Raw genomic sequence first — 26,902 nt, forward strand, 5'->3', positions numbered from 1 at the left:
CCTTTTCTATTTAAATACCTAGCCGAGTAGCTCAGTAAGTTAGAATACCGACTGCTGAAGTGTAGGTCGCAGGTTCGAGTCCAGTGGGGGTTTTAAAAAAATTCAGATTACCTTCTACTAAAACTGTATTTATTGACAAAATTAAGTAAATTCGAAAATTTTCAACTTCAAAATATTATTGTACATATCCCCCACTTTTCATCTACATCAAATTTCTCTGGTGTAGCATACATCCTTAATGGTTGTACTAATTACAACCAGGGGAAACCAAACAATTAATTATCTAACTTCTGTTTGTAGCAAGCGTTCTCGAGTTCCTTTAACAGGAAACATGTAACTGGTAATCTGAATATATGTAATGTAAAAAAATTACTTTTTTCAAAAACAGAAATAATTCACAATCAAGCTTATTTTTCATGAGAGAGAGAGAGTCAGAAAAAGAGATAGAGTAAGAGATCATTTGAATAAACATTGAATTACTGAGTAACATTTAGTGTTTGTTTTATTTAACATTAGAATAATACCACAGTTACTTTGTAACATGTTTTATACAACCATTATAATATCATTATAACATGATTACTGACATCTAACCAATATACCGTATTACGGGCATTTTCTGTGATTGGAATTGGGGGGTTTTTTTTGTGATTTTATCCCCAACAGGTAAATTTCCCATTCCTGCAGTTACATTATAGCTATGCATTTACAGAACAGCTGAATTTTACTTTTTAGAATATTTCTTTATTGGAAATTTTGCGGATTTTACCTATCCACAAAAACATGGACAATCGCAGAAAATGCTCATTCTACCATATATACAAAAACATTTTTGGCAACAGGAGGATTAGTGTATTTACATGGATTGGTGTATCATATTCTCACAACAAACTTTGATGAACAAGTATTGCACAAATCAACAAGCTAGTGAATGCTGGGATAGTTACAGAACATGAACCTCGAGCTCATCGCCATCTTGCACTTCCCGCCACTGGTTTTTGAGAAGCAACATGAATTTGTTCATGTCCCTGGGGCTCTGAATGAGGACTGTGGTTTCTATCTCCGGAGGGGAAAGACGGCCACTAGAATTATTTTCCATACTAAAATGATCTGAAGACGTATCCACATTGATTTCATCTACTTCGTCAGAGAATATCAGACTAAGTTTGTGTTCATTGTCTTTAAACATCAAGACTCGCTTCAGGTGACTGACTTTCACCGTGTTAGTGACTCTGTATCTAGGAGAATTCGGAAGTCCTCGGGCAAAATCTGGAATGGGGTAGTCAATCAAATCTTCCACAATGAAACAGAGATACTGATTGGTCAACACCATGCTGCGGGATTCCACATGATCTACCGATCCTGCGTGATGTTCCTCTGTCGCAACGTAAATAATTAAATACATCAATATGTCCGCTTTACGTTTGGCCGACACAGGCAGTTTGAGATGTTCTGTAATTATGAATAACAGATCGGACATAACATCTTCCCCGGGATAAATAAACTGAACTTTGCTGGGGTGCACGTACTCCATCCCATCCACAACAGTCTTTGTTCTTCTCTCAAATGCTCTGTAAAAATCTTGTTCAAGGTCAGACGTACTGCTCTCCAGCATGGGTGAAGACGTGAAAATTGACAGCATCGTAGTGAGCTGATGTAGAAACTTCTCGGTGACAGCGCTATCACGGGTTACTAGTGTGTTGACCGTGTGTTTGTCATATCCAGTCAGTCTCACGCACTGATCGAACAATCCCACGTTCACCTGGTGGAGGTCGGAGTACTGCAGAATGAGGAAAGGTCGGATGATCGTCCCGTGCTGGCTGTTGTGTATGATTCCCGACGTGTGGTGGTGGTCCGTTTGGACTGACTGCTGACCCAGGACTATGGAGTCGGACTTGTGGCGAGTGTGGGTCATCCAGGACTGTCTCTCCTTCATGGGGGACTTGACCAACTGGTTTGAGACAAAGTACACAGCTTTGGTGCTCAGCATCACACAGGATATGATTTCTGAATGAGGGCGATTGTACGGGATGACAACCGACCAGAGCACAAAGTGAAGTTGTTCATAATCTACTCCTATCATTGCGATGTCGCTGTGGAAATACTGTGCTAGCTCTCTTCCAGTCATATTGCTAAGAACCTTCAGTTTTGAGGGAATTTCCTTGGCTAAGGTATAATTTTGTATGGATTTTGTAAGCTGATTACAGAGTTCATCTGTCAGATAATCAATCTCCACTGCTTCTGCTTTGCTTTTATCATCAGATGCTATTTTCAGCATAAACTCTGGAACTGTAGCTGACCGAGTTTTACCAGGCTGTATGATGTTATCGTCTGCCATGTTTCCAGCCAGAAATTCATGTTCTATGTCTTCTGGGGCAGTTTCATCTCTCGGTGAATTGTCTTCTTTCAATACTACATGAGCCTGTTGATCCTGTTGAGGAGATACAGGGGGCAGACTGGCGTTTGTTATATTGTCCAGGCTGTCCGAAGACTCATTTCCCCCTTCTGGTTCCTCGCGTATCGTTGGCGACAATCTGTGAGCATGCTCAGATCTCAAATTCGTCAACCTATCTAGAAATCCATCCCTGGCTTTTGTTGAGAAGAAGTATAAATGCATACCAACGGGACCTACCAATTCGTGGAAGATTATGGACAAACCATATTTTTCAAACTGTATTGGTTTTGTGTCCACATTTACAGTTTTCTTGGACCTAGAAGATAGTTTCAGTTTCACATTCATTTTAATGTCACTCATTTTGGTTGTGATGGAATGGTGCTGAAGGAATGTAAAGTTTGGATTTTTGATGTCTTCGAGTACACTTAGGAAAGAAGGCCTGGGCCAGAAAAGACAGTCAATATGGACAAGATAAACCTTGTTTTCTGACAAGATGAGAAGACTGGATTGGTCCACACCTGCAATGGTTACAAACATTCCATATGCTATTCTACCTGTGCAGAGACCTTCCAAATCCTCCAAAGAAAAAATGTGAGAGGCTAAATCTGAGTTTTGTGAACAGTTTAAAAGATTAAGAGGACCGAAATCCCCATCATTATAAGCTGAAGTGATGCCGTCAGAAAACGACTTCCCGTCATCAGGGTCTGCTACAATGAGTGTGAAGGTACCACTCGCCCCAACGAAAGACTCCTCCAGTCTGATGTAACTATAGCATGGACCAATCACAATCTGCTGTACATTACAGAGAGGAAGTATGTAAAATGTCTCCAAGTCTGGGACACCAGGATACCCACTCTCTCCAGGCTTCAGACGAAGAATGAAGACTCGTCTCTGGGACAGAACCGCACAACAGGGCACCATGGACTCCTGTCGTGTGAATTGAATGACCCCACACCACAACACATTTAAGACTTGTTCCACAATAGCTCCAGGTTTTGAGTCTTTACCAAAGAGTCTCTCCTGTGTCCAGGCCATAAAACCTTGGTCAAGGTGGGTGGGCAGTGAGTTGATGGCGATGGTGGTGGTGTTGGGGATGTCATCTTGGGACAACGTCCGGTATCGAGGTCTCTGTTCTCTGAAACAAAAACAAAACTGTTCAAGTTTCGAGACTGTCAATGCTACAAATTCGGAGTTTAATTTTACCAAGCTTTATTGCAAATGAATATGTGTAAATGAAATAATCTGGTTTTAACTGAAACATACATTTGAGACAAAAGAAACTCATGCTTTAAAGTGGGTAGTGCAATAACAATGAATATGTATTACATTAAGAAGTGCAAATTAGCAAAATATATGTACAAATGATTACTGATAAAGCGATTCCAATTGCACAAATTGTTATGTCAGCTTATTTTCAAAATAAGTTTAAAGATGTGGCATATGTGGGACTCTGGTTTAGGAGTGTTGCAATAGTTCAATATTTTTGGCAAAGGGGAAAAAAATTTAGGTGTAGGTGGAATAAAAGAAAGAAAAAAGACCAACCCCTTACTGTCCCCTTCACTTCCTGAAAAACTGGATCTGCTGGTGTGGCAGCTACGGTCCTTCACAAAGATAAATTACAGAACTTCAAGTTAGGAGAGGGGACATTACAATTATCAACTATACGAATATGGACTAACTTCAGTCAGTTAATTATCTTATATTTATGCATGTGCAACTGTATATGCATAAAAAAGACATCGGGAATTGGGGGTGGGTAGATGTAAGGCCTCAAAGACACAAAATACTATAGTAGATAATTAGAAAAGAAAACATTAATGAGATTAGAACTTTCTCTTCATTTCTAACACTTCAACACTAAGCCCCGTCTGATTAATTCTTTGTTATATAATACCTACGATCAAAGTGAAATCATATTAAGAACAGGATATGAATGATCAGAATTTCGCCCCATCTTCACAAGGCATGCACTTAGTTGTGAAATCAATTCAGCTAATGACGCAAGCATGCATTTATGAACTCTGAGAAAGCTTTCAAGCAATACATGTTTTGAGTTTATGAACTAGACTTTTGTCTTACCTCCATTTGACTTGTGCTAGATCCAGATCGTGAGGAGTTAGCGGAAACATCCACGGTTGAAGATTCCTCACCTGATACTAAAGGGGGTGTGGCACTGAAAGAACCATGTGTGCTCCAACCTAGCTCTGAAATGAATGGGATCCCATAAATACACTGTCGACAAGAGACACTTACAATTACATATAAAATCACAATACTTTCCTTGACCTTAGACCAAATAAAATTGAAATTAAGATTCTAAGGCCAAAGCACATCAGTTTAGATGTAGCAGCATTGAAATTTTATAATTTCAATGAAATAAAAATTTCATAATACAATGACCTATGGGGGGGGGGGGGGGATATCTGCATATCTTTCACTTTTAGTCATTCTTGTCATGCGCAAGATATACATAAGCTTAGAAAAAACACATAGTTAGTGAAGAATGTGTTAAAAATGCCTGCAGTTTCAGTCAGCATTCATCAATTCCAATTCTTTGGAATATAGAAATTAATAGACGTTCTCTCAGACAGTAAAATACCCCTTCATCTATTCTATTGATGATTTAAAAAAAAAAAAAAAAAAGCCCCCCCCCCCTCCAACCTATAGTAAATTGGTCCAAGAACCAGAGAATTAATTTTATGTGGCCTTAACTCACTATTTTAAAATAGTAAAAAATAATTTTGAAATTTTCATATTTTCACAATTTAAAATGCATTGTTTATTTTGTTGAAATAAATACTCACAGTTTACAGTAGCTAGTGGTAATTGATAATTTAGAGAGGTAATTTACAGTGCCTACTATAACAGTAATTTACATCAGATGCAGTAACTTAAATGTGTTACATGTACACGGTAATTTACAGTATTAATTTACATCAGATACAGTGGTACAGTAACTTAAATGTGTTACACAGTCAATAATATTAAGATTTGCAAACCACAAGACAATCGGGCAATCATTTTCAGGAAATCCACATGCCCGAACTCAATTTCACTTGCCCGAAAAAATAATGAAAGTCGTTGAAAATGAAAGTAAATTATACGCATGCGAAATCTGAATATTTTTCAAGACAAATCCGGAACAGACTGAGTGAAGATGCGTAATTAATGGGACGAATGACTTTGTTTGGGGCGAGTTATTCTAATTCTATGACTTGAGCATGTGCGTAATATTTATTTACTTCCAACTGTCAAATTAAAACTCTGACGGGTAATTTTTTTTTACAAGCCAGTCGGACTTGTTGCCAAGCGGATTTTACAAGTCTGACAGGAAATGCACTGGCCGCGGGCGTTCGGACTACCGCTAATTTCGCAGACTGGTTACACATACACAGTAATTTACATCAATAATGTACGTTCGATGCAGTGGTACAGTAACTTAAATGTGTTACACGTACACGGTAATTTACATCAATAATTTAATTAGATGCAGTGGTAATGTACAGTGTATACAGCATTGATAACAGATTTTCACCTTGTCTTGATGGCAGTTTTCCGTCAGTACCGGACAAACTGGATTGTCTAGAACTGCTGGCTGATTGAAGTTCACTCGCTGAAAGCTGCAGAATAAATGTACACACTTCATTAAACAGTGTTTGTCTTGAGGTTACAGTAGCATGATAAACAATACGCTACACAAAGTTTTCCTGCCTTACAGATAATGTATTGGTAACATACCCGGTATACATGTACAAGCTTTAACTTTGTTCATAACACACTATTGCATGCTCTAACAGTGCTTTACTTTCAAGGTTGGCAACATAAGAAATTTGTCTGTATCGAGTAGTGATTCTGTGGACTGCATGCATTTACATCTTTCTGCTGGTGTCTTATTTTGGCCTTGTTTTCTCAGGACTTCCTGATGGCCTGTTACATATAACTTTCTGCTGGTGTCTATTTTGGCCTTGTTTACTCGAGTAACATAACTTTCTGGTGGTTTCTATTTTGGCTTTGTTTTCTCGGAAAACACATACCTTTCTGCTGGTGTCTATTTTGGCCTTGTTTACTCGGCTAACACATACCTTTCAGCTGGTGTCTATTTTGACCTTGTTTTCTCGGCTAACACATACCTTTCTGATGGTGTCTATTTTGGCCTTGTTTACTCGAGTAACACATACCTTTCTGGTGGTGTCTATTTTGGCCTTGTTTACTCGAGTAACACATACCTCTCTGGTGGAGTCTATTTTGGCCTTGTTTTCTCAGCTAATACATACCTTTCTGGTGGTGTCTATTTTGGCCTTGTTTTCTCGGCAAACACATACCTTTCTGCTGGCGTCTATTTTGGCCTTGTTTTCTCAGAAAATACATACCTTTCTGGTGGTGTCTATTTTGGCCTTGTTTACTCGGCTAACACATACCTTTCTGGTGGTGTCTAATTTGGCCTTGTTTACTAGGGTAACACATACATGTACCTTTCTGGTGGTGTCTATTTTGGCCTTGTTTACTCGGCTAACACATACCTTTCTGGTGGTGTCTATTTTGGCCTTGTTTTCTCGGCTAACACATACCTTTCTGGTGGAGTCTATTTTGGCCTTGTTTACTCGGCTAACACATACCTTTCTGGTGGTGTCTATTTTGGCCTTGTTTTCTCAGCTAACACATACCTTTCTGGTGGAGTCTATTTTGGCCTTGTTTACTCGGCTAACACATACCTTTCTGGTGGTGTCTATTTTGGCCTTGTTTTCTCGGCTAACACATACCTTTCTGCTGGTGTCTATTTTGGCCTTGTTTTCTCGAGACTTCCTGATGGCCTGTAACACATACCTTTCTGGTGGTGTCTATTTTGGCCTTGTTTTCTCGGGACTTCCTGATGGCCTGTAACACATACCTTTCTGGTGGTGTCTATTTTGGCCTTGTTTTCTCGGGACTTCCTGATGGCCTGTAACACAGCCACTGTGTCCAGTTCCTTCTGGGTTGGCTTTACGTCGTCCAGCCTCACCTGCAGGTCAACCACAAATACATCCAGTCAAAACAGTCTATTATGAAAACCTGCACTTCTATAACTGGTAAATGTTGATCAGATGTAACTATGACGTCTTAAGCAACATCTGATCAGTATTTTAGGAGTCCTCCTAGGAGGTCCAATGACTTTATCCCATTTTAAAGGTATGTATTTCAAAACTGTATCATAGTAAAATCCAGTATATGTAGCTAATGGAAAATTTCGAACACAATATGACATTTTTTAGCAGTACCATATCATCCAACATTTACAAGAATACACTAAAACATGTGCTCCCTCACATCTCAAATACAATTCAAGGTTCAAACATGTACACTAACACATGATAAATACTGCCTTAATGTGTTGTGCTCGTGAGATATACTTTTGTTAGGATGATTCCGATGGAGTTTAAGACTGATATCACTTAAATGTGTTAGAAATTCTCATTTGTTTATTACCTGGATGTCATTAGATGTAGTGACAGGAAATGCTTTTTGCACGATAATTACAGAATCCGTATGATAGAGACGGATATTTTCCGGATTTAGGAAGGACACGTCGACACGTCAAATAGTTTTAGAAATAAAACTTTATAGATAAAATGCTTAGATTACATTAAAAATGATAGATAAATTAACAAGTTTTATATGAATTATATTAGTATGTCAGAAGATCTTACTTTATTGAGAAAAGCATGTTTTAGGAGTTTTATGTACGGTACATGACGTAATCAGCTGCATCATTGCGTCAAAATATAAAAGCCGTGAATCATAGTCCGCGGCGACAGAATTCTGTATTACATAGTCCATTACTAAGTTTGGCACCGACTGCTGCACCGAAGTTGAGGTATTTCTTTTATTTTAGCAAATACTTTAAGTATTATAATACGTAGCTGATTTAAATTATCTAGATAGTACAAGAAAGGGAATTCTAGAGAATTAAAGTATAGTAAATTTATTGAGTACTTAGAAATTCATATTAATTCTTCAATTTCTTGACGTGAATTTTGATAGTCGGTGCACTCGGGGTTCTGTCCCTGGGAGACATGCAAGGTCTCTCCCAGTTAGTTAATTATTTTATAGTTTATAGTTAGTATTGAAGTTATTATAGGATTAAACGTTCTTTTTGAAGAATTTATCGATGTGTAAACTCCGGACATTTTGCTCACAAACTGAATAAAAATGCGAAGCACTTTTATGTTAAGTTTGTGAGTAAAATGTCCGGAGTTTACACATCGATAAATTCTTCAAAAAGAACGTTTGATTCTTATAATTCCAATTCATTCACTTTACTAACAATTCCAAAAATTTGAATAGTTTCCCTGCACTATGTTATTTGTTTTCAGGTGTGTATGAATACATCGCGTTTTTGGATTTATTGATGTGTAAACTTTTGTTCAGCTTTATTTTCATCCAATCAAAACAATTGTAATAAATAACATTGGAATTATTGTTATTTCAACGGATCTAGTTGGATTTAATGAATTAGAATTTAACTTACATAATTTGATAGTTCGGTGCGAAGTTGCACCGTCACCACACATTTCAGGTGCGTTGGATTTAGAATCGATTAATTATATCTTCTGTGTGAATGTATAACTTGGTAGCGGTAGATTTGCATGGCATGCATGATATATATCCCCATTTCATTGAATATATAGTCTATGACGGTGTTATAGATTAAGGGTGGTGGACTTTAGTACATGTATATTACGCACGGAGTAGTTTTAGAGTCAGTGCAGAAGCACCTTGCACCGAGTTACTTAGATATCGTACTTAGTTTAACAACGTTCTATTTGCATGATGTGCAATAGATTGTGGGGGTTGGATTTTATGCATAATTGAATTAGTTCAGGTTGTAATCCTGATCAATGAGTCGGAGATCCAGACTTTGCAATTATAATCTGATAGTATTCTAGACTAGCAGTAGTGTTCGAGAACGACTAAACCTGTAGCACCTAACACCGGACACAAAGTAGCACCGGACACAAAGTAGGACCGAGCACCTAGTAGCATCGGGCACCGATCAACACCGGATTCCCATCAGTGTTTTATTACCAAGACATTTTAGCCGAGCACTTGAACTGTGACTATACTTGTGTTTTTTATACTATCAATAAATTATTGTATTAACTATTATACATTTTCTTCATTGATATAGATAGGTACCTTCGAACCCTATTATTGTAACGAGCCTCATAGGTACCAGGTAGATACCTTCTTGGTGTCTTATCATAGATTATATAATATACAACCAACAGTCGTTACAAATGTATATTGTACAACTGCATTAAAAATGTTTAAGACTTTACAAATTAACCTCCATTATTCCAAAATCCAATTTTACAAAATAATCTTGATCACCCAAAGCACAACTATACAAAGTAATCTTGATCACCCAAAGTTCAATTTCACACAATAATCTTGATCACCCACAGTTTAATTTCACATAGTAAAATTTACAAAGTAATCTTGATCACTCAGAGCCCTGGTCCCTCACCTCCAATACTCGGTCCCCACACTGCTCCAGGATCTTGGTTCGGTAGTCAAGGACGTGTTTCACGGGATTCCCCTGAAGGTACAGGTTCTCAATGCAGGGGAGGCAACAAACATACTGCACCTCACTCACCTAAAATATACGCAATCACCGTAAAAATTGTAATTCAAAAACTCTCATCTGTCGAAATCATGAATTACAGAACATCTCCTACTTGTTTCCTTCAGAATTGCTGGTAATTCCACATCGTATGTGCACCAGACATTAATACACTTTGTATATGTATAACGTTGATCTGACAGTTTAACACCCACATTGCAGCATTACAAGATATATGTAAAATGTTGGTGTAACATTGCACGAGATATATGTATGAGATAAGGGTGTTGACAGATTGTTGTTGTGACATTACACGAGATAAGGGTGTTACCTGTGACAGATTGTTGTTCTGACATTACATGAGATAAGGGTGTTACCTGTGACAAATTGTTGTGACATTACATGAGATAAGGGTGTTACCTGTGACAGATTGTTGTTCTGACATTACATGAGATAAGGGCGTTACCTGTGACAGATTGTTGTGACATTACATGAGATAAGGGTGTTACCTGTGACAGATTGTTGTGACATTACATGAGATAAGGGTGTTACCTGTGACAGATTGTTGTGACATTACATGAGATAAGGGCGTTACCTGTGACAGATTGTTGTGACATTACATGAGATAAGGGTGTTACCTGTGACAGATTGTTGTGACATTACATGAGATAAGGGTGTTACCTGTGACAGATTGTTCTGACATTACATGAGATAAGGGCGTTACCTGTGACAGATTGTTGTGACATTACATGAGATAAGGGTGTTACCTGTGACAGATTGTTGTGACATTACATGAGATAAGGGTGTTACCTGTGACAGATTGTTGTTGTGACATTACATGAGATAAGGGTGTTACCTGTGACAGATTGTTGTTGTGACATTACATGAGATAAGGGTGTTACCTGTGACAGATTGTTGTGACATTACACGAGATAAGGGCGTTACCTGTGACAGATTGTTGTGACATTACATGAGATAAGGGCGTTACCTGTGACAGATTGTTGTGACATTACATGAGATAAGGGCGTTACCTGTGACAGATTGTTGTTCTGACATTACATGAGATAAGGGTGTTACCTGTGACAGATTGTTGTGACATTACATGAGATAAAGGTGTTGACAGATTGTTGTTGTGACATTACATGAGATAAGGGTGTTACCTGTGACAGATTGTTGTGACATTACATGAGATAAGGGCGTTACCTGTGACAGATTGTTGTGACATTACATGAGATAAGGGTGTTACCTGTGACAGATTGTTGTTGTGACATTACATGAGATAAGGGCGTTACCTGTGACAGATTGTTGTGACATTACATGAGATAAGGGCGTTACCTGTGACCGATTGTTGTTCTGACATTACATGAGATAAGGGTGTTACCTGTGACAGATTGTTCTGACATTACATGAGATAAGGATGTTACCTGTGACAGATTGTTGTGACATTACATGAGATAAGGGTGTTACCTGTGACAGATTGTTGTGACATTACATGAGATAAGGGCGTTACCTGTGACAGATTGTTGTTGTGACATTACATGAGATAAGGGCGTTACCTGTGACAGATTGTTGTGACATTACATGAGATAAGGGCATTACCTGTGACAGATTGTTGTGACATTACATGAGATAAGGGTGTTACCTGTGACAGATTGTTGTGACATTACATGAGATAAGGGCGTTACCTGTGACAGATTGTTGTTGTGACATTACATGAGATAAGGGCGTTACCTGTGACAGATTGTTGTGACATTACATGAGATAAGGGCGTTACCTGTGACAGATTGTTGTTGTGACATTACATGAGATAAGGGAGTTACCTGTGACAGATTGTTGTGACATTACATGAGATAAGGGTGTTACCTGTGACAGATTGTTGTGACATTACGTGAGATAAGGCTGTTACCTGTGACAGATTGTTGTGACATTACGTGAGATAAGGCTGTTACCTGTGACAGATTGTTGTTGTGACATTACATGAGATAAGGGTGTTACCTGTGACAGATTGTTGTTGTGACATTACATGAGATAAGGGTGTTACCTGTGACAGATTGTTGTGACATTACATGAGATAAGGGTTTTACCTGTGACAGATTGTTGTGACATTACATGAGATAAGGGTGTTACCTGTGACAGATTGTTGTGACATTACATGAGATAAGGGCGTTACCTGTGACAGATTGTTGTTGTGACATTACATGAGATAAGGGTGTTACCTGTGACAGATTGTTGTGACATTACATGAGATAAGGGTGTTACCTGTGACAGATTGTTGTGACATTACATGAGATAAGGGTGTTACCTGTGACAGATTGTTCTGACATTACACGAGATAAGGGTGTTACCTGTGACAGATTGTTGTGACATTACATGAGATAAGGGCGTTACCTGTGACAGATTGTTGTGACATTACACGAGATAAGGGCGTTACCTGTGACAGATTGTTGTTGTGACATTACATGAGATAAGGGTGTTACCTGTGACAGATTGTTGTTGTGACATTACATGAGATAAGGGTATAACCTGTGACAGATTGTTGTGACATTACACGAGATAAGGGCGTTACCTGTGACAGATTGTTCTGACATTACATGAGATAAGGGTGTTACCTGTGACAGATTGTTGTGACATTACATGAGATAAGGGTGTTACCTGTGACAGATTGTTGTGACATTACATGAGATAAGGGCGTTACCTGTGACAGATTGTTGTTCCTTACATCCAGAGTTTCTAATGAATACAGCTTTGATAGACCTGCAGTGGATATACAGTCAGATATAGTAAATCATTCAGGTAAAATTCATTATCTTTTATACATAACATCAGCACTAACATTTCTATTCTAAATAGTAAGCCAATTTGTAATCAAATTTGAAATTTTTTCCTCTACAAAACAGTCCTTGTTATATAAACACACTAAAACAAATCTTCAATTTCCCATTAACCCTTTGAGAGGTTAAAGTTCACAGACTATGGGTTTGAGGATTCAGACAGGGACATCGACCAGATGAAACACACAGCTATGGTGTAACAAGAATCTACCTGTAGCTTAGAAAGGAGAACTAACTCGTTACTTTTGCGAAGTAAAATCCTCAGCATCACAATAACCTAGTCCTGTTTGTGAGACACAAATTGTCAAACCCTTCAACTGAGACCTCCATTACTTCCAACTCACAATCTCAAATAAACATTATGATGCACAAACATGCTCTTTCAGAATGACAACACTATTCCGTCACAAAATCCTTAATTCCTGCTACAGCATATTTAGATTTATCCAGGACTCAGGCTACACTAAGTTAAGGAACTGCTTGTGTTGTTTCTGATCTCTGAATCAGTCATCAGAGTGTACAGAAGATGGTTACTATCAACTTTTGAAAATGGCCCATTTGTCTCAAATGCATTTATAAGGAAAATAACCATAAAAAAAACTACTCATCAAATTCACTTAGCAGCTTCTTGGGCTTCACAGAATTTGATTACATGAACACCCCGCTTCATAGTCCAGTCATTAAAATGGATATCTACTTATTACATGTAAGTAACATTCGAATTGCAACTTGTTCAAATCCATATTTAGGTTCAAGTTTTTTTTCAAGTGAGCCATAGCACCATAAAGTGTGCCTTCTTCCTAATTCAAATACTACAGTTTAACATGTAAAAGATTTGCAGTCAATCTTAAACACATAGTCAAAACTGCCATAGCGACCCATTGTATTAAGCGACTCATTGTCGTATGTGACCATAAAAAGTTCCCCCCAAGACTTTACTCTATATTTTGTATCTGTATTAAACGACCACCTGTCTGACGCGACCAACGACCATGATTTTTACAACCTTTTCGTGTATTTTAATGAAATTTTACCTCTATTTAACGACTGAACATTTTTCGATTACAACGTGATTACTACTTTCGATTTCGGTTGAGCCGAATATTCTGGGAATTATCGCCCCTAACACTTTCGTTTTCAAACACGCGACTATTCTGGGAATTATCGCCCCTAACACTTTTGTTTAAATACGCACAGTTTGGCGATGATCTTCTTTAGTCAGCCCTCTGAATAAATTATTATACCCAAGCTGTCAACATTCAGTGTCGTGTGTGGTTAATTAATAAAACCCGAGTTGTTGTTTGTTTAACAAAATCAAGGATCAGGGAATCAAGGCCGGTGTATTTGAAGGTGTGAATTTCGACAAACTTTAAGTGCCGGGTAGGCTAGATCGGAAATGAAAATCTACCACTTCTTATACCATTATGTTCAACAAGAGTAAAACATCTGCCCGATTGCGATATAAATCAGGTAAATATTGTGCTTAGGACTGAAATTTTAAACGGAGTATTCGCAGTTTTCCTGCATGAGATACTCGAGGTTTCCAGAATAATGACCGGAACTAGCGGCTCACTTCGACATGTCCCGAGTATTTGATACGTCCAAGTTCAAGAAAGTTGCCTGCATTAGTTCTAAGCTTAAAAGATTTGCTGTGCATGTACAATGGATATTGTGATTTATTTTTAAATGTTTCTCAAATTGAATAACATTTTTCCAACATGTATTGTACAAAAGGAGACGCAACACTTCACCATTTGCTTTCTTACCACAAGCATTGTATTTTTTAGTTACACTGTACAAGTAGGCTATACATAAATACCCTTTACAACAAAGTATTTATAAGTTTTAGAAAATTTATCATTCTTAAACAGATTAAATGTAATTTTTAATGAATAAAAAATTATGATACAACCCATTGTATTCTAGATTTTTAACTACAGTGTATTTAATTTTATTTTACAACTATTAAAACCATACTTGATATTCTTAATGATAAATTCCAAATACATGTAGTCCTTTTCTCCATTGTACAAATTATTTGCGAAATTTTATCCATTAACTGCGGAAAATAGGCAACCTGTATTAAGAGACCACCTGTCATATGTGACCTTTTTTCCATTCTCCGTTGGACGGTCTCTTAATACAGGTTTGACTGTATCAGGAAATTATGAATATTTTTCTTTCTCCAAACCTTTTAAACTCTCCAGTTTGTTCCCAGAGAGGTTGAGTATTTTGAGATTGCCTATCTTGGTGTGCAGCGCGTCTAACTCTTTGATCTCGTTGTTTGAGACATCAAGCTGAGTCAGTTGGCTGAGCCAGTTCAGGTGCTGGATCCCTGACAGTCGATTATGACTCATATCCAACACCTCCACCCGCGGAATCAATTGCTGAAAGTAGGGTGGATTATTTAGTGAAGAATTATTACTCATTAGCATTTTTTTGAAGATTTCAATAGCTTGGGTTAAGTTCAAATATACAAAATAGAACTAAAACTAAATAAATATAAAAAAAATCATTTCAAGTTGCATAGATACATGCAATTCATAATGCAGCTATAATAAAGCATGTACAATGCATATCATATTACAAACTAGTGTTACAGTGTTACTGAATTCATATAAGTGAATTCCCGTTGGGATCCGGGTTAGAATACATCCTCAGTACCCCTTGCTTGTCGTAAGAGGCGACTAAATGGGGCGGTCCTTCAGATGAGACCGCAAAAACCGAGGCCCCATGTCACAGCAGGTGTGGCAAGATAAATATCCCTCCCTGCTCAAAGGCCATAAGCGCCGAGCATTGGCCTAAATTTTGCAGCCCTTCATCGGCAGTGGTGATGTCTCCATATGAGTGAAAAATTCTCGAGTGGAATGTTAAACAATATTCAATCAATCAATATATTAGTGAATATTGACACATGTTGGGTGTAAAAATTTGTAAAATTCTTAAACACAATGAATGCCAATATTCAACAAGCATATAACAGCAGTTGTTTACTGTTGATAATTTAATGATGAAATCCTGTAACACTGACCACGCTATCATCAATCTCCTTGATGGAGTTGTGACTGAAGTCGGCCTCCACCAGATTGTCCCAGTGAGTCACTAGTACCGTCCCATCCTCAGCCTTCCACTGTCTCAAGCCATTCAGTATTAAGTCCTGCAATAAAGGAAATACCTTGCATTTCTCCTGAGAAAGCATACACTTAGACAAAGATTTGTTCTCAAAACTGTCACACAGCATTATCTAATTAAAACATCGAGCAACCTTGCCAGCATAAGAAGTATTTAATACCACTAACCATATTTTTCTAAGCATTATTTCTTGACTTTTTATACCAAACACCGACACTGACACCATGACCTTTTTATACCAAACACTGACACCTTGACCTTTTTATACCAAACACTGACACCTTGACCTTTTTATACCAAACACCGACACCATGACCTTTTTATACCAAACACTGACACCATGACCTTTTTATACCAAACACTGACACCTTGACCTTTTTATATCAAGCACTGACACCTTGACCTTTTTATACCAAACACTGACACCTTGACCTTTTTATACCAAACACTGACACCTTGACCTTTTTATACCAAACACTGACACCTCCTTTTTATACCAAACACTGACACCTTGACCTTTTTATACCAAACACTGACACCTTGACCTTTTCATACCAAACACTGACACCTTGACCTTTTTATACCTAACACTGACACCTTGACCTTTTTATACCAAACACTGACACCTTGACCTTTTTATACAAAACACTGACACCTTGACCTTTTTATACAAAACACTGACACCTTGACCATTCTTTGCACATAATACCGTATACAGGATTATTTTCGCCCCATGTTCTACGCTTGCAGACAGTTTCGCACCTTTTTAAATTTGCCCAGACATAGTTATGTTAAAAGAGAGATTTGAGAGAAAACAGTCTCGCCCACTCTTAAATTCGCAAACTGACGAGGACGAAAGTACTTAACCTGATACAAGTTAGTCCCTTGTTATGTGACCTTTCTGTACCTGGTATAACACAGTCACTGTTTTGTGAGACTTTAAACTACCTGTACTTACCCAATATAGGACAGTTCCTTTTATGTGACACTTTGACCTTTATGTACAGATATAGGACGGTCAGTTTTGTGACACTCTGACCTTTGTGTACTTACCCTGATAAAGGTCAGTCCCTGTCGTATGCTGACTTTCTCCAGAGTTTCCTTTATAATTTCTATTCCCAGGATGTTGGAGACATGACAGCACTCAGACTGTAATATCAGAGCATAACCTCACAATTAGTATCTGCACCCTGTACATTAAGCTAAATGAGCTGAACATCAAATGTCTTAAAGTTATCACCATTAACTGAGTTTTAACTATATCTGATCAAGACACTGTAGAGATTTAACTGAGTTTTAACTATCACAACTGATCTCTAGACACTGTAGAGATTTAACTGAGTTTTAACTATAACTGACCTCTAGACATTGTAGAGATTTAACTGAGTTTTAACTATCACAACTGATCTCTAGACACTGTAGAGATTTAACTGAGTTTTAACTATAACAGACCTCTAGACATTGTAGAGATTTAACTGAGTTTTAACTATAACAGACCTCTAGACATTGTAGAGATTTAACTGAGTTTTAACTATAACTGACCTCTACACATTGTAGAGATTTAATTGAGTTTTAACTATTATAACAGACCTCTAGACACTGTAGAGATTTAACTGAGTTTTAACTATAACTGACCTCTAGACACTGTAGAGATTTAACTGAGTTTTAACTATAACTGACCTCTACACATTGTAGAGATTTAACTGAGTTTTAACTATAACTGACCTCTACACATTGTAGAGATTTAACTGAGTTTTAACTATAACTGACCTCTACACATTGTAAAGACTTAACTGAGTTTTAACTATAACAGACTTCTAAACATTGTAGAGATTTAATTGAGTTTTAACTATAACTGACCTCTAAACATTGTAGAGATTTAACTGAGTTTTACTAACCTCAAACATTGTAGAGATTTAAGTGAGTTTTACTGACCTCTAAACATTGTAGAGATTTAAGTGAGTTTTACTTACCTCTAGACATTGTAGAGATTTAACTGAGTTTTAACTATACGTAACCTCAGGACATTGTAGAGATTTAACTGAGTTTTAACTATACGTAACCTCAGGACATTGTAGAGATTTAACTGAGTTTTACTTACCTCTAAACATTGTAGAGATTTAACTGAGTTTTACTGATCTCTAAACATTGTAGAGATTTAACTGAGTTTTAACTATAACTGACCTCTAGACATTGTAGAGACTTAACTGAGTTTTACTGATCTCTAAACATTGTAGAGATTTAACTGAGTTTTACTGACCTCTAGACACTGTAGAGATTTAACTGAGTTTTAACTATAACAGACCTCTAGACACTGTAGAGATTTAACTGAGTTTTACTGACCTCTAAACATTGTAGAGATTTAACTGAGTTTTACTGATCTCTAAACATTGTAGAGATTTAACTGAGTTTTAACTATAACTGACCTCTAGACATTGTAAAGACTTAACTGAGTTTTAACTATAACTGACCTCTAGACATTGTAGAGATTTAACTGAGTTTTAACTATAACTGACCTCTACACATTGTAGAGATTTAACTGAGTTTTAACTGTAACTGACCTCTACACATTGTAGAGATTTAACTGAGTTTTACTGACCTCTACACATTGTAGAGATTTAACTGAGTTTTAACTGTAACTGACCTCTAGACATTGTAGAGATTTAAACAGTGACAAGTCAAACTTAAGCTGAGTCATGTCAATGTTGCTGGTTCCCACTCTCTCCCGGCTCCCTGCAACCTACAGCAACAAAAAAGTCACGAATTTCACATCAATTACATGAACCGAACATATAAAACAATAAACACATTGAAAAATAAACTGCTTATGTGGGCAAATGCAATATTTCATAGACTGTTTACTTGCCCATCACAAGTTAAAAAGTGAGTAAGTTATTTGTGTTACTATACCAGGGCTCGAAATTAACATATGCCCGTCAGTCTGTGACTGGTTAAAAGTCTGGCGGACTGACATACATTTGTTTTAGTCAGTCCGATGGGACTGGTTAATTTTCTAAAGCATCATTTTGGAAAATATATTTATGAAATTTTATACACACATTTGGCATTCTTCAATCTGTAAATATTAGACAAATCTGGTTCGTAAATATAAATCCCACATTTAAATGTTACAATATTGTCTGAGGCATATTGAGTTAAAATTTCATTTTAATAACATTAACGAAATATGTTTAATTATTTTTGGAAAACTGTTGGACTGGTAAATTTTTCTGCGGACTGGTTGAAATTATACCCCATCAGTCCGGCTGGACTGGTGAAATAAAAAGTTAGTTTCAAGCCCTGTATACAATATACAGCTGCCAACCTTTAAGCACTTCACTCGTGTGATGAAATCCAAAATATGTCCTATGTCTTTCTTCACATCACCGCTGTCTGAGTAGAATAAAAATAAATCATATTCAGCACGATACACTACACATTACTATGGTGTCATACATTTACTAATTCACTTACTACTACATGTGTATAATTTTGTAGAAAATAATAATAAGAAAAGATGGAAAGTTAATTCACAACAATTATCATCTTTATTTCTGATTACTGAATTCTACGTTTGTGCGGAAACTATCCCTAAACAGAAGAATTTAATGTGATGTCTTTCGAAGTGCATAGTACGACCCAATGTGAATTATCAAAAGGAAGAAGTCACATGCAGTTGTTTGATATTGTCAACCATCCATAACAAGCATGATGAAAGAAAAGACAGCTCTTCGGCAGTCATCGAGAAAATGTATCTAATATCAGTAAGTCAAGTGATGTCAAAATGAAACTCCGTGACCCATAAAACAAAACAACAAAATGTCCATGTTCTACAGTCCCCACGCGACATAACATGAAGAAAGCAGAACGAAAACAGAGAGGGAGAGAGCAGACTCAACATTAAATAAAAATTAATCAATTCTAAGAAATTCTAAGGTATGAACAATATCACATTCACTGGTTTTACATTTTGAATTACATGCGTTGATTGAATTTGTATCTAATTTAAAATGTAAAATCGATAAAGTGGAACAAATACAGATACGTACAATGTATGTATATGAACAAATACAGATACGTATGTGTATGTACAGTATTGTGGAAACCAACAAGACGAACAGTGTCTAATTATGAAATCGTTTGATATCACCCATATTCAAATATCATTACATTAAGCTCTGGCATGTTTTTGTTTGTTTCTTTGTTAGATTTTTTTTTGGTACATTTACAAGTATGTAATTCATGTCACATGAGCAATAGATATCACATGTAAAATGTTGACAGCGCAGGTCTAGTAATCATATGCAAAAACACATGTACATTTGTACGTTAACCATTACTCTGGACAGTAATTGATAGAAATACATGTCTATGGCTTATTCCATGAAAACAATTAAGTGCGTGCTTACAGCTCAATAGATTATGACTCTAAAAATATATGGAAGCCACAAATGTGAATTTGGAATAAACAGGGTGGGGTAAAGCAGACGAGGTCACACTTCACTACACAAACCAGATTCAGTGGACCCAAAAGCATAATTATGCAAATCAGACCCAGCTTTTGATGGAGCCGAGATGGAATTTACTTTCTGCACCCAATAAGATGATTGCTCGTGCTTCGTTAAGGATGGTACAAGGCTAAAAATTAAAAGGTTGTGCTTGGTTAGGACGGCACAGAGATAAAAATATAAAAGGTTGTGTTTGGTTAGGATGGTACAGAGATAAAAATATAAAAGGTTGTGTTTGGTTAGGACGGTACAGAGATAAAAATATAAAAGGTTGTGTTTGCAGGGATGTGACTGAATTCCTCAGAAATCAGAGGAAAACTGGTCAAAAAGGGAGGAAAACACCTCATCCTACCTGGAAAAATATCATTTTCATTCAATTTAGATCAAACCCACAGTGTTTAATTATTATTTTTTTAAATTGAGCCAATCAGAGGATCTCCTATAAAAAGAGGAAAAAATCACATCCCTGCATTTGGTTAGGATGGCACAGAGCTTTAAACAATAGGGAATTTGTCATTTAGTGTTAACCACTAATATTCTGAAATTTCATGATGACTGCCATTTTGTGAATACTGTACATTGAGACTGCTGTTTACTATAGGAGTATGCATCTATAAGTTAATGGAGTGAGTATCGACAAGTTAATGGATTGTGTTTTTAGTGCAAAGCTAGTATAAAGCTTGATGAAATAACAGGTGTGGTACTAAATAGTGATAAACATACCTTCTACTTATATGAACCACACAACCCATGCAAATGAAAAAAATAATAATATTGAACAGAATACCAAATACGTAACAGTGATTACACATACACATGTACAAATAAAATACACAGCATTCTCATTACCACTATATGTATCATGATCAACATGAGTCTGGAGGACACAGGGGCCCATTTGACAAAACAACTAACAACAAAGTTGTAATTAAGTCTTAAATTGTATTACACTGTTATTACTTTTCTGAGGCTTAATTTTCAACACTTTAAAAAAATATTTTGCATTTGGAGTGAATTATCTTAATATAATAAACTGAAAAATTCCAGTATGTAAAGTTGGTTGTAAGTCGTAAGTTCTTTTGTAAAACGCGCCCCTGATCTAGATCTGATCGTGTATCATACACAGACACAGAACACATTATTCAGCTACATGTCCAGTTTGGGTTTTTTTTTTCTTGACACTTGTTCATATAGTGGTAATGGAATTATTTAATGCATAGCAAATGTAAATCTGATAATCATAACTGATTGAAATTACATATGCAGGCTATAAAGATGTAAGAGAAGTGAGAATAACATTAAGAACCTGTACACATCACAATGCTTTGTTTCTTTTTGGTTGCTAACAGATAAACTGTACCATGATTACATTTATCCCTATCAATACACAGTTTTCTGTACAAAGCAGGAACATACTGGGTTCCTTAAGCAGGATTTTCATTGCTTCATTACAGATTACCACAATTTCCAGATTTGGAACTCTGTCCTCTATCTCGACAATGTACAATTTCTTTTTTAGTTAATGGAATCAAGAAACAAAGCTACTGAGATGTTGCAGAATCAGGAACTCTGACTCAATACGGTGCATAAAACATCATGAGATTCAACATTTAAAGGAATAGCGCACCACATGTAGGCTCGGGGAGTTTGAGTCTCTCTGTCAGGGAAAACAACTGTAGAGGAGTCACTGTATACAAGTCCCGGGACTGTAGGAGGATATCACCTGTACAATAGATAAATAACTCATTATAATATACATGTACAATAATCAACTCATTAACACCTGTACAATAATCAACTTATTAACACTTGTACAATACAGAAATAATTCATTAACACCTGTACAATAATCAACTCATTAACACCTGTACAATAGAGGAATAACTCATTAACATCTGTACAATAATCAACTCATTAACACCTGTACAATAATCAACTCATTAACACCTGTACAATAATCAACTTATTAACACTTGTACAATACAGAAATAACTCATTAACACCTGTACAATAATCAACTCATTAACACCTGTACAATAATCAACTCATTAACACCTGTACAATAATAATCAACTCATTAACACCTGTACAATAATCAACTCATTAACACCTGTACAATAATCAACCCATAAATACCTGTACAATAATCAACTCATTAACACCTGTACAATAATCAACTCTTTAACACCTGTACAATAATCAACTCATTAATACCTGTACATTAATAATCAACTCATTAACACCTGTACAATAATCAACCCATAAATACCTGTACACTAATAAACTCATTAACACCTGTACAATAATAAACTCTTTAACACCTGTACAATAATCAACTCATTAATACCTGTACATTAATAATCAACTCATTAATACCTGTACAATAATAAACTCTTTAACACCTGTACAATAATCAAGTCATTAATACTTGTACAATACAGAATCAACTCATTAACACCTGTACATTAATAATCAACTCATTAACACCTGTACAATAATCAACTCATTAATACCTGTACAATACAGAATCAACTCATTAACACCTGTACAACACAGAATCAACTCATTAACACCTGTACAATTAACTCATTAAATGTAACTCATTAAATTGACCTATATGCATTTATACCAGTTATGGTAGTTAGGTCCTTCAGATGAGACCACAAAAATGGAAGCCCCGTGTCACAGCAGGTGTGACACGATAAAGGTCCCTCCCTGCTCAATGGCCATAAGCATCAAGCATAGGCCTAAATTTGAACCCCTTCACTGGTAATTTTGACATCTTCATATGAGTTTTTGAGAGGGACGTTAAATCAATCCAGGGGTTAGGGTGCATATTTCGCAACATATCAGAAACACTCTGACTAATATTAAAAGTACCTCTGTTGTATAGTTCCTCCGCCATACACTGAGTGATGCCATGTATCTCCTGGAATACAACATGAATTATTTTCAAAACTCCTCTCAACAATTCATTCTACAGGATTACAACCATTTGATAAGCATATACATCACTAATGAGTTACAAATTTCAAGAAAAATATTATCGCTGCTGAATGGTAGCTCCCTAATCTAAATTTGTTTTAATGTACAGTTTCAGGTGGTCACCCCGTGAAATTTTTTTTTCAGATGTGGAAGATACAATCTTCAGCTTAAGGAATACGAAAGCAACTCACATATTTGTCAAAGTGCAGGAATGCGGCCAAGGCAGGTGGGACTTTGTGGGCGAGGTAATACAGAATGGTCTGTAGATACGCCTCCAAGTCTGATTGACGCTTTTTTATAAACGATTCACTCTGGTTCCCGAAGACCTTCTTTGGAGGTAAAAGGCTTTTGTCAACTTTGCAGGAATATACCAGCTGAAACATATACCATTCATTTAAAGAGAGCTGGGTGGTTTAATTATGCCATAACGGTTTTAAAAAGTCACTTACATGCCTGGATAAATTTACAAAATAGTTATCTACTGGGCATGTGATGAGGTGCCATGGTCATGATAATTGTTATATCACATAATCACAAACACATGTATATGATGACTAGAGTTAAATTCGTTCATAGTTCTCTTGGTGCAAAATACTGACACGTTTCTAGCTGGACGGAATTAGTATATTTTCAGTATCTGAATACAGTACTTGGTCAAAAGTATTTTCCCAAAGAATACTTCCACTATATATTTCATACAAAACCATAAAATTTCAAAAAAATTTTCGGAAATTCCTGAACTCTTTTCTTGATCAATTTTGACGAAATCAAAAGCACTGACCTTGGACGTATTCACAGTATCATCTAAATATAATTTCAGAATAATTATATCATAATCTGTTGTAAAGATATGATAATTTTAATACCAAGTCTAATTTGAAACGACTTACTCTTTATACACCTAGATGTGTAGTTTTGGAATTAAAAAATCAACATGATCGAGCATTTGGATTGTTTTTATTATCATAATGAATAAAATGTCATCTCTGCAATATGCATATTTCATCCCAGCTTTTTCACAGTTACTTCTGATATTTCTAAACGAAATGGTATTTTTTTCATCCAAATAGAGCAAAAATTGGTTCCAAGGGAAGATTTTGAAAATTTAAATACATGTATGAAATATATATAGAGAGAGAGATTTTTTTGGAAAAATACTGTACATAATAAATTAATCCCGACAAAGTATGAACTGCAGGGATTTATCAGCCTATTTTGGGAAACGCCATTTTTTTCAAAATTGGGAAAATTTAATTGACAATTTGATGAAATTGGGAAAAATAACAAAATTATATAAATACTTGTTTTCATATATATTTCAGAATATTCCAACATAACCTTTAATTTTCATAGAAAACTAACACGGTGCTAAAATGGTCAGACCGCATAAGCAAATTCTAATAATACTGTCCAAAGATATGTGTTTACAATTAAGTCTATTAATGCATGGAGTGCAAATAAAATTCATTGAGGAAAAACCTTTCTCTACAGAGGCGGTAGAGACAAGAACAATGCAAAGAAGTTCCAGGAAACAGAATGCATGATTAAAAAACAACACAATTTTTTCAAAATTTTATTTTTGGGAATTTTTACCCGCAAATTGGAAAAATTTGAGCCTATTTTCGATTGGGAATGGGGCCGAATATCGGCCCCCGAGAAGGTACTGATAAATCCCCGAACTGTGTGTTCACAGTACCAAATCACAAATTGCAGACTTCGGAATTACATCATGAAGAATGACTGAAGATGTAGGTTGTTGTTTTGTTTTTGTTGTTTGGTTTTTTTTCGGGGGGGGGGGGGGGGGTGGTTATAGCCTACCTTGGTCTCAATTCTAGTTGCATAACATACATTAATCACGACATCTCATACAGTTGTATCACATTAACTGTTATATTGATGAAGAACATAATTGAAAGCTATTAATAGATGTAACTGGTAATTAAACATGTCAACATGAAGATCTACATGATGAAATAACAGAACTGTCATTCAGTGTTAATTACTTGATCGTGTAGTTCATGGAAATCGTTGTAGCGATGCTTCACTTTCCAAACATAGTGTCCAACCGCTACTTCTATTGTGTATGTCTGGAAATAAAAATATCAATATTAGCAACTGTAGTCCTTGTCCGCCCAGTATCATCTTCCAAAAAACAAAACTGGGAAATCGTTAGCTCTCGGCTCGGTTAAGTCCCTTACTGTGAATTTTTCATTAGTTTCAGCACCAACAATCCTGATAGTTCTCGTGGCGCTGAAATTGTCCACGTCTTTTCCAAAATGCGCCATTATAAGTTGTATTTTCAAAGTTGTTCATGAGGAACTTTTCCGCCTTCCTTTTCTCCCATTTTGGTTCGCCATATTGGCCCTGAAAGAGTTATCGGTCTTTAGGTGTACAGGCGAATTCTCTCCAGGTAAATTCACACCCGTGGCTTCCTGCTATCGATCGTTCGTTCAGTCCAGTGATTTTTTTTAGAACAGAAATTTAAGAAAGAAACCCGCAGATATGTAGAAAAAAAATTAATCCCGTAAATAGTGAATATCCTTGAAATATACATGTATATAAATTGCATTTTCAATATATGGCCAACTTACCCCCTTCCTAGGGCCTAAAGTTATAAATTCCTCAGTTTTGGATCCAGGGGTAAAGAATTTTTTTGAAGACACATTAATTTTGATCGCAGAGTTTTGACACAATCTGAGAAATTGATGTAGGCCTATGTACATGGACGTACAATGTAGTATAACGGGAGGGGCTTTTGATTTCCCTGTAAAAAAAAAAAATCAGCGTCCTATTAATATAATATTCATAGAGGAGAATTATGGAGCGCCAAATTAACATAAACTCAAATAATTGAAGATATCTTCAATTATTTGAAGATATCATCAATTCATTTGATGCGCGCAACAATTTAATTAAAGATCTCTTCAAATAATTAATGATATCTTCAATTCTGAATTATTGCGCGCATTAAATGAATTGATGATAGCATTAATTCTTCTGCTGAATTGATGCGCGCTTTAATTGAATTAATGATCTCTTCAAATGAATTAATGATATCAACAATTGAATTGATGCGCGCTACAATTCAATTGAAGAGAGCAATAATTGATATAATGCGCGCATTAAATCAAATGATGAGAGCAATGATTGAATTGATGTGCGCATTAATTCATTTGATGAGAGCAATAATGGATTTAATGCGCGCATTAATTCAATTATTGCTCTCTTCAATTGAATTAATGATATCTTTAATTCATTTGAAGAGAGCAATAATTCTTTTAGAGAGAGCAACTAAATAATTAAAGATATCTTCAATTCAACATATTCACAATTGAATTAATGATATCTTTAATTGAATTGTTGCTCTCTTTAAAAGAATTGATGCGCGCATTAATTCCTTATACAAAAGCATTGTAAATAATTAAAGATATCTTCAATTGAATTAAAGAGA

The 26,902-nt window shown here is 36.2% G+C and overlaps 1 protein-coding gene across 3 annotated transcripts; it reads right to left on the reverse strand.

The window, feature by feature from the left end:
* Nucleotides 1–484: 484 nt before the first annotated feature.
* LOC125654973 (nischarin-like) lies at nt 485–25,836 on the reverse strand. Of its 3 annotated transcripts, XM_048885078.2 has the most exons (17): nt 25,650–25,836; nt 25,455–25,538; nt 23,643–23,825; nt 23,347–23,395; nt 22,094–22,189; nt 19,284–19,351; nt 18,603–18,698; nt 17,012–17,107; nt 15,858–15,983; nt 15,018–15,213; nt 12,691–12,749; nt 9,900–10,028; nt 7,284–7,394; nt 5,931–6,015; nt 4,475–4,599; nt 3,938–3,996; nt 485–3,530 (listed from the first exon to the last, which is right to left on the reverse strand). In XM_048885078.2, exons 1-17 carry the CDS (start codon nt 25,734–25,736, stop codon nt 944–946), a joined length of 4,236 nt encoding a protein of 1,411 aa, XP_048741035.1. In that variant the 5' UTR covers nt 25,737–25,836; the 3' UTR covers nt 485–943. The 3 variants fall into 3 exon arrangements, with proteins under 3 accessions (XP_048741035.1, XP_048741036.1, XP_055999335.1); XM_048885079.2 differs by lacking the exons at nt 22,094–22,189; nt 23,347–23,395; nt 23,643–23,825; nt 25,455–25,538; nt 25,650–25,836 and adding an exon at nt 21,190–22,079; XM_056143360.1 differs by lacking the exons at nt 22,094–22,189; nt 23,347–23,395; nt 23,643–23,825; nt 25,455–25,538; nt 25,650–25,836 and adding an exon at nt 20,472–20,754.
* Between the last annotated feature and the right edge of the window lie 1,066 nt (nt 25,837–26,902).

Source organism: Ostrea edulis, chromosome 7, assembly GCF_947568905.1.
Source record: "Ostrea edulis chromosome 7, xbOstEdul1.1, whole genome shotgun sequence".
NCBI lineage: Eukaryota > Metazoa > Mollusca > Bivalvia > Ostreida > Ostreidae > Ostrea > Ostrea edulis.

What these genes read in the sequence shown, in the direction of transcription:
- LOC125654973 (XM_048885078.2), bottom strand. Translation starts at nt 25,736, where the DNA reads ATGGCGCATTTTGGAAAAGACGTGGACAATTTCAGCGCCACGAGAACT. An exon ending in AAACTAATGAAAAATTCACA is followed by an intron (nt 25,539 to 25,649) that starts GTAAGGGACTTA and finishes TTTTATTTCCAG; the next exon opens with ACATACACAATAGAAGTAGC. An exon ending in CACGAGTGAAGTGCTTAAAG is followed by an intron (nt 18,699 to 19,283) that starts GTTGGCAGCTGT and finishes TTGTTGCTGTAG; the next exon opens with GTTGCAGGGAGCCGGGAGAG.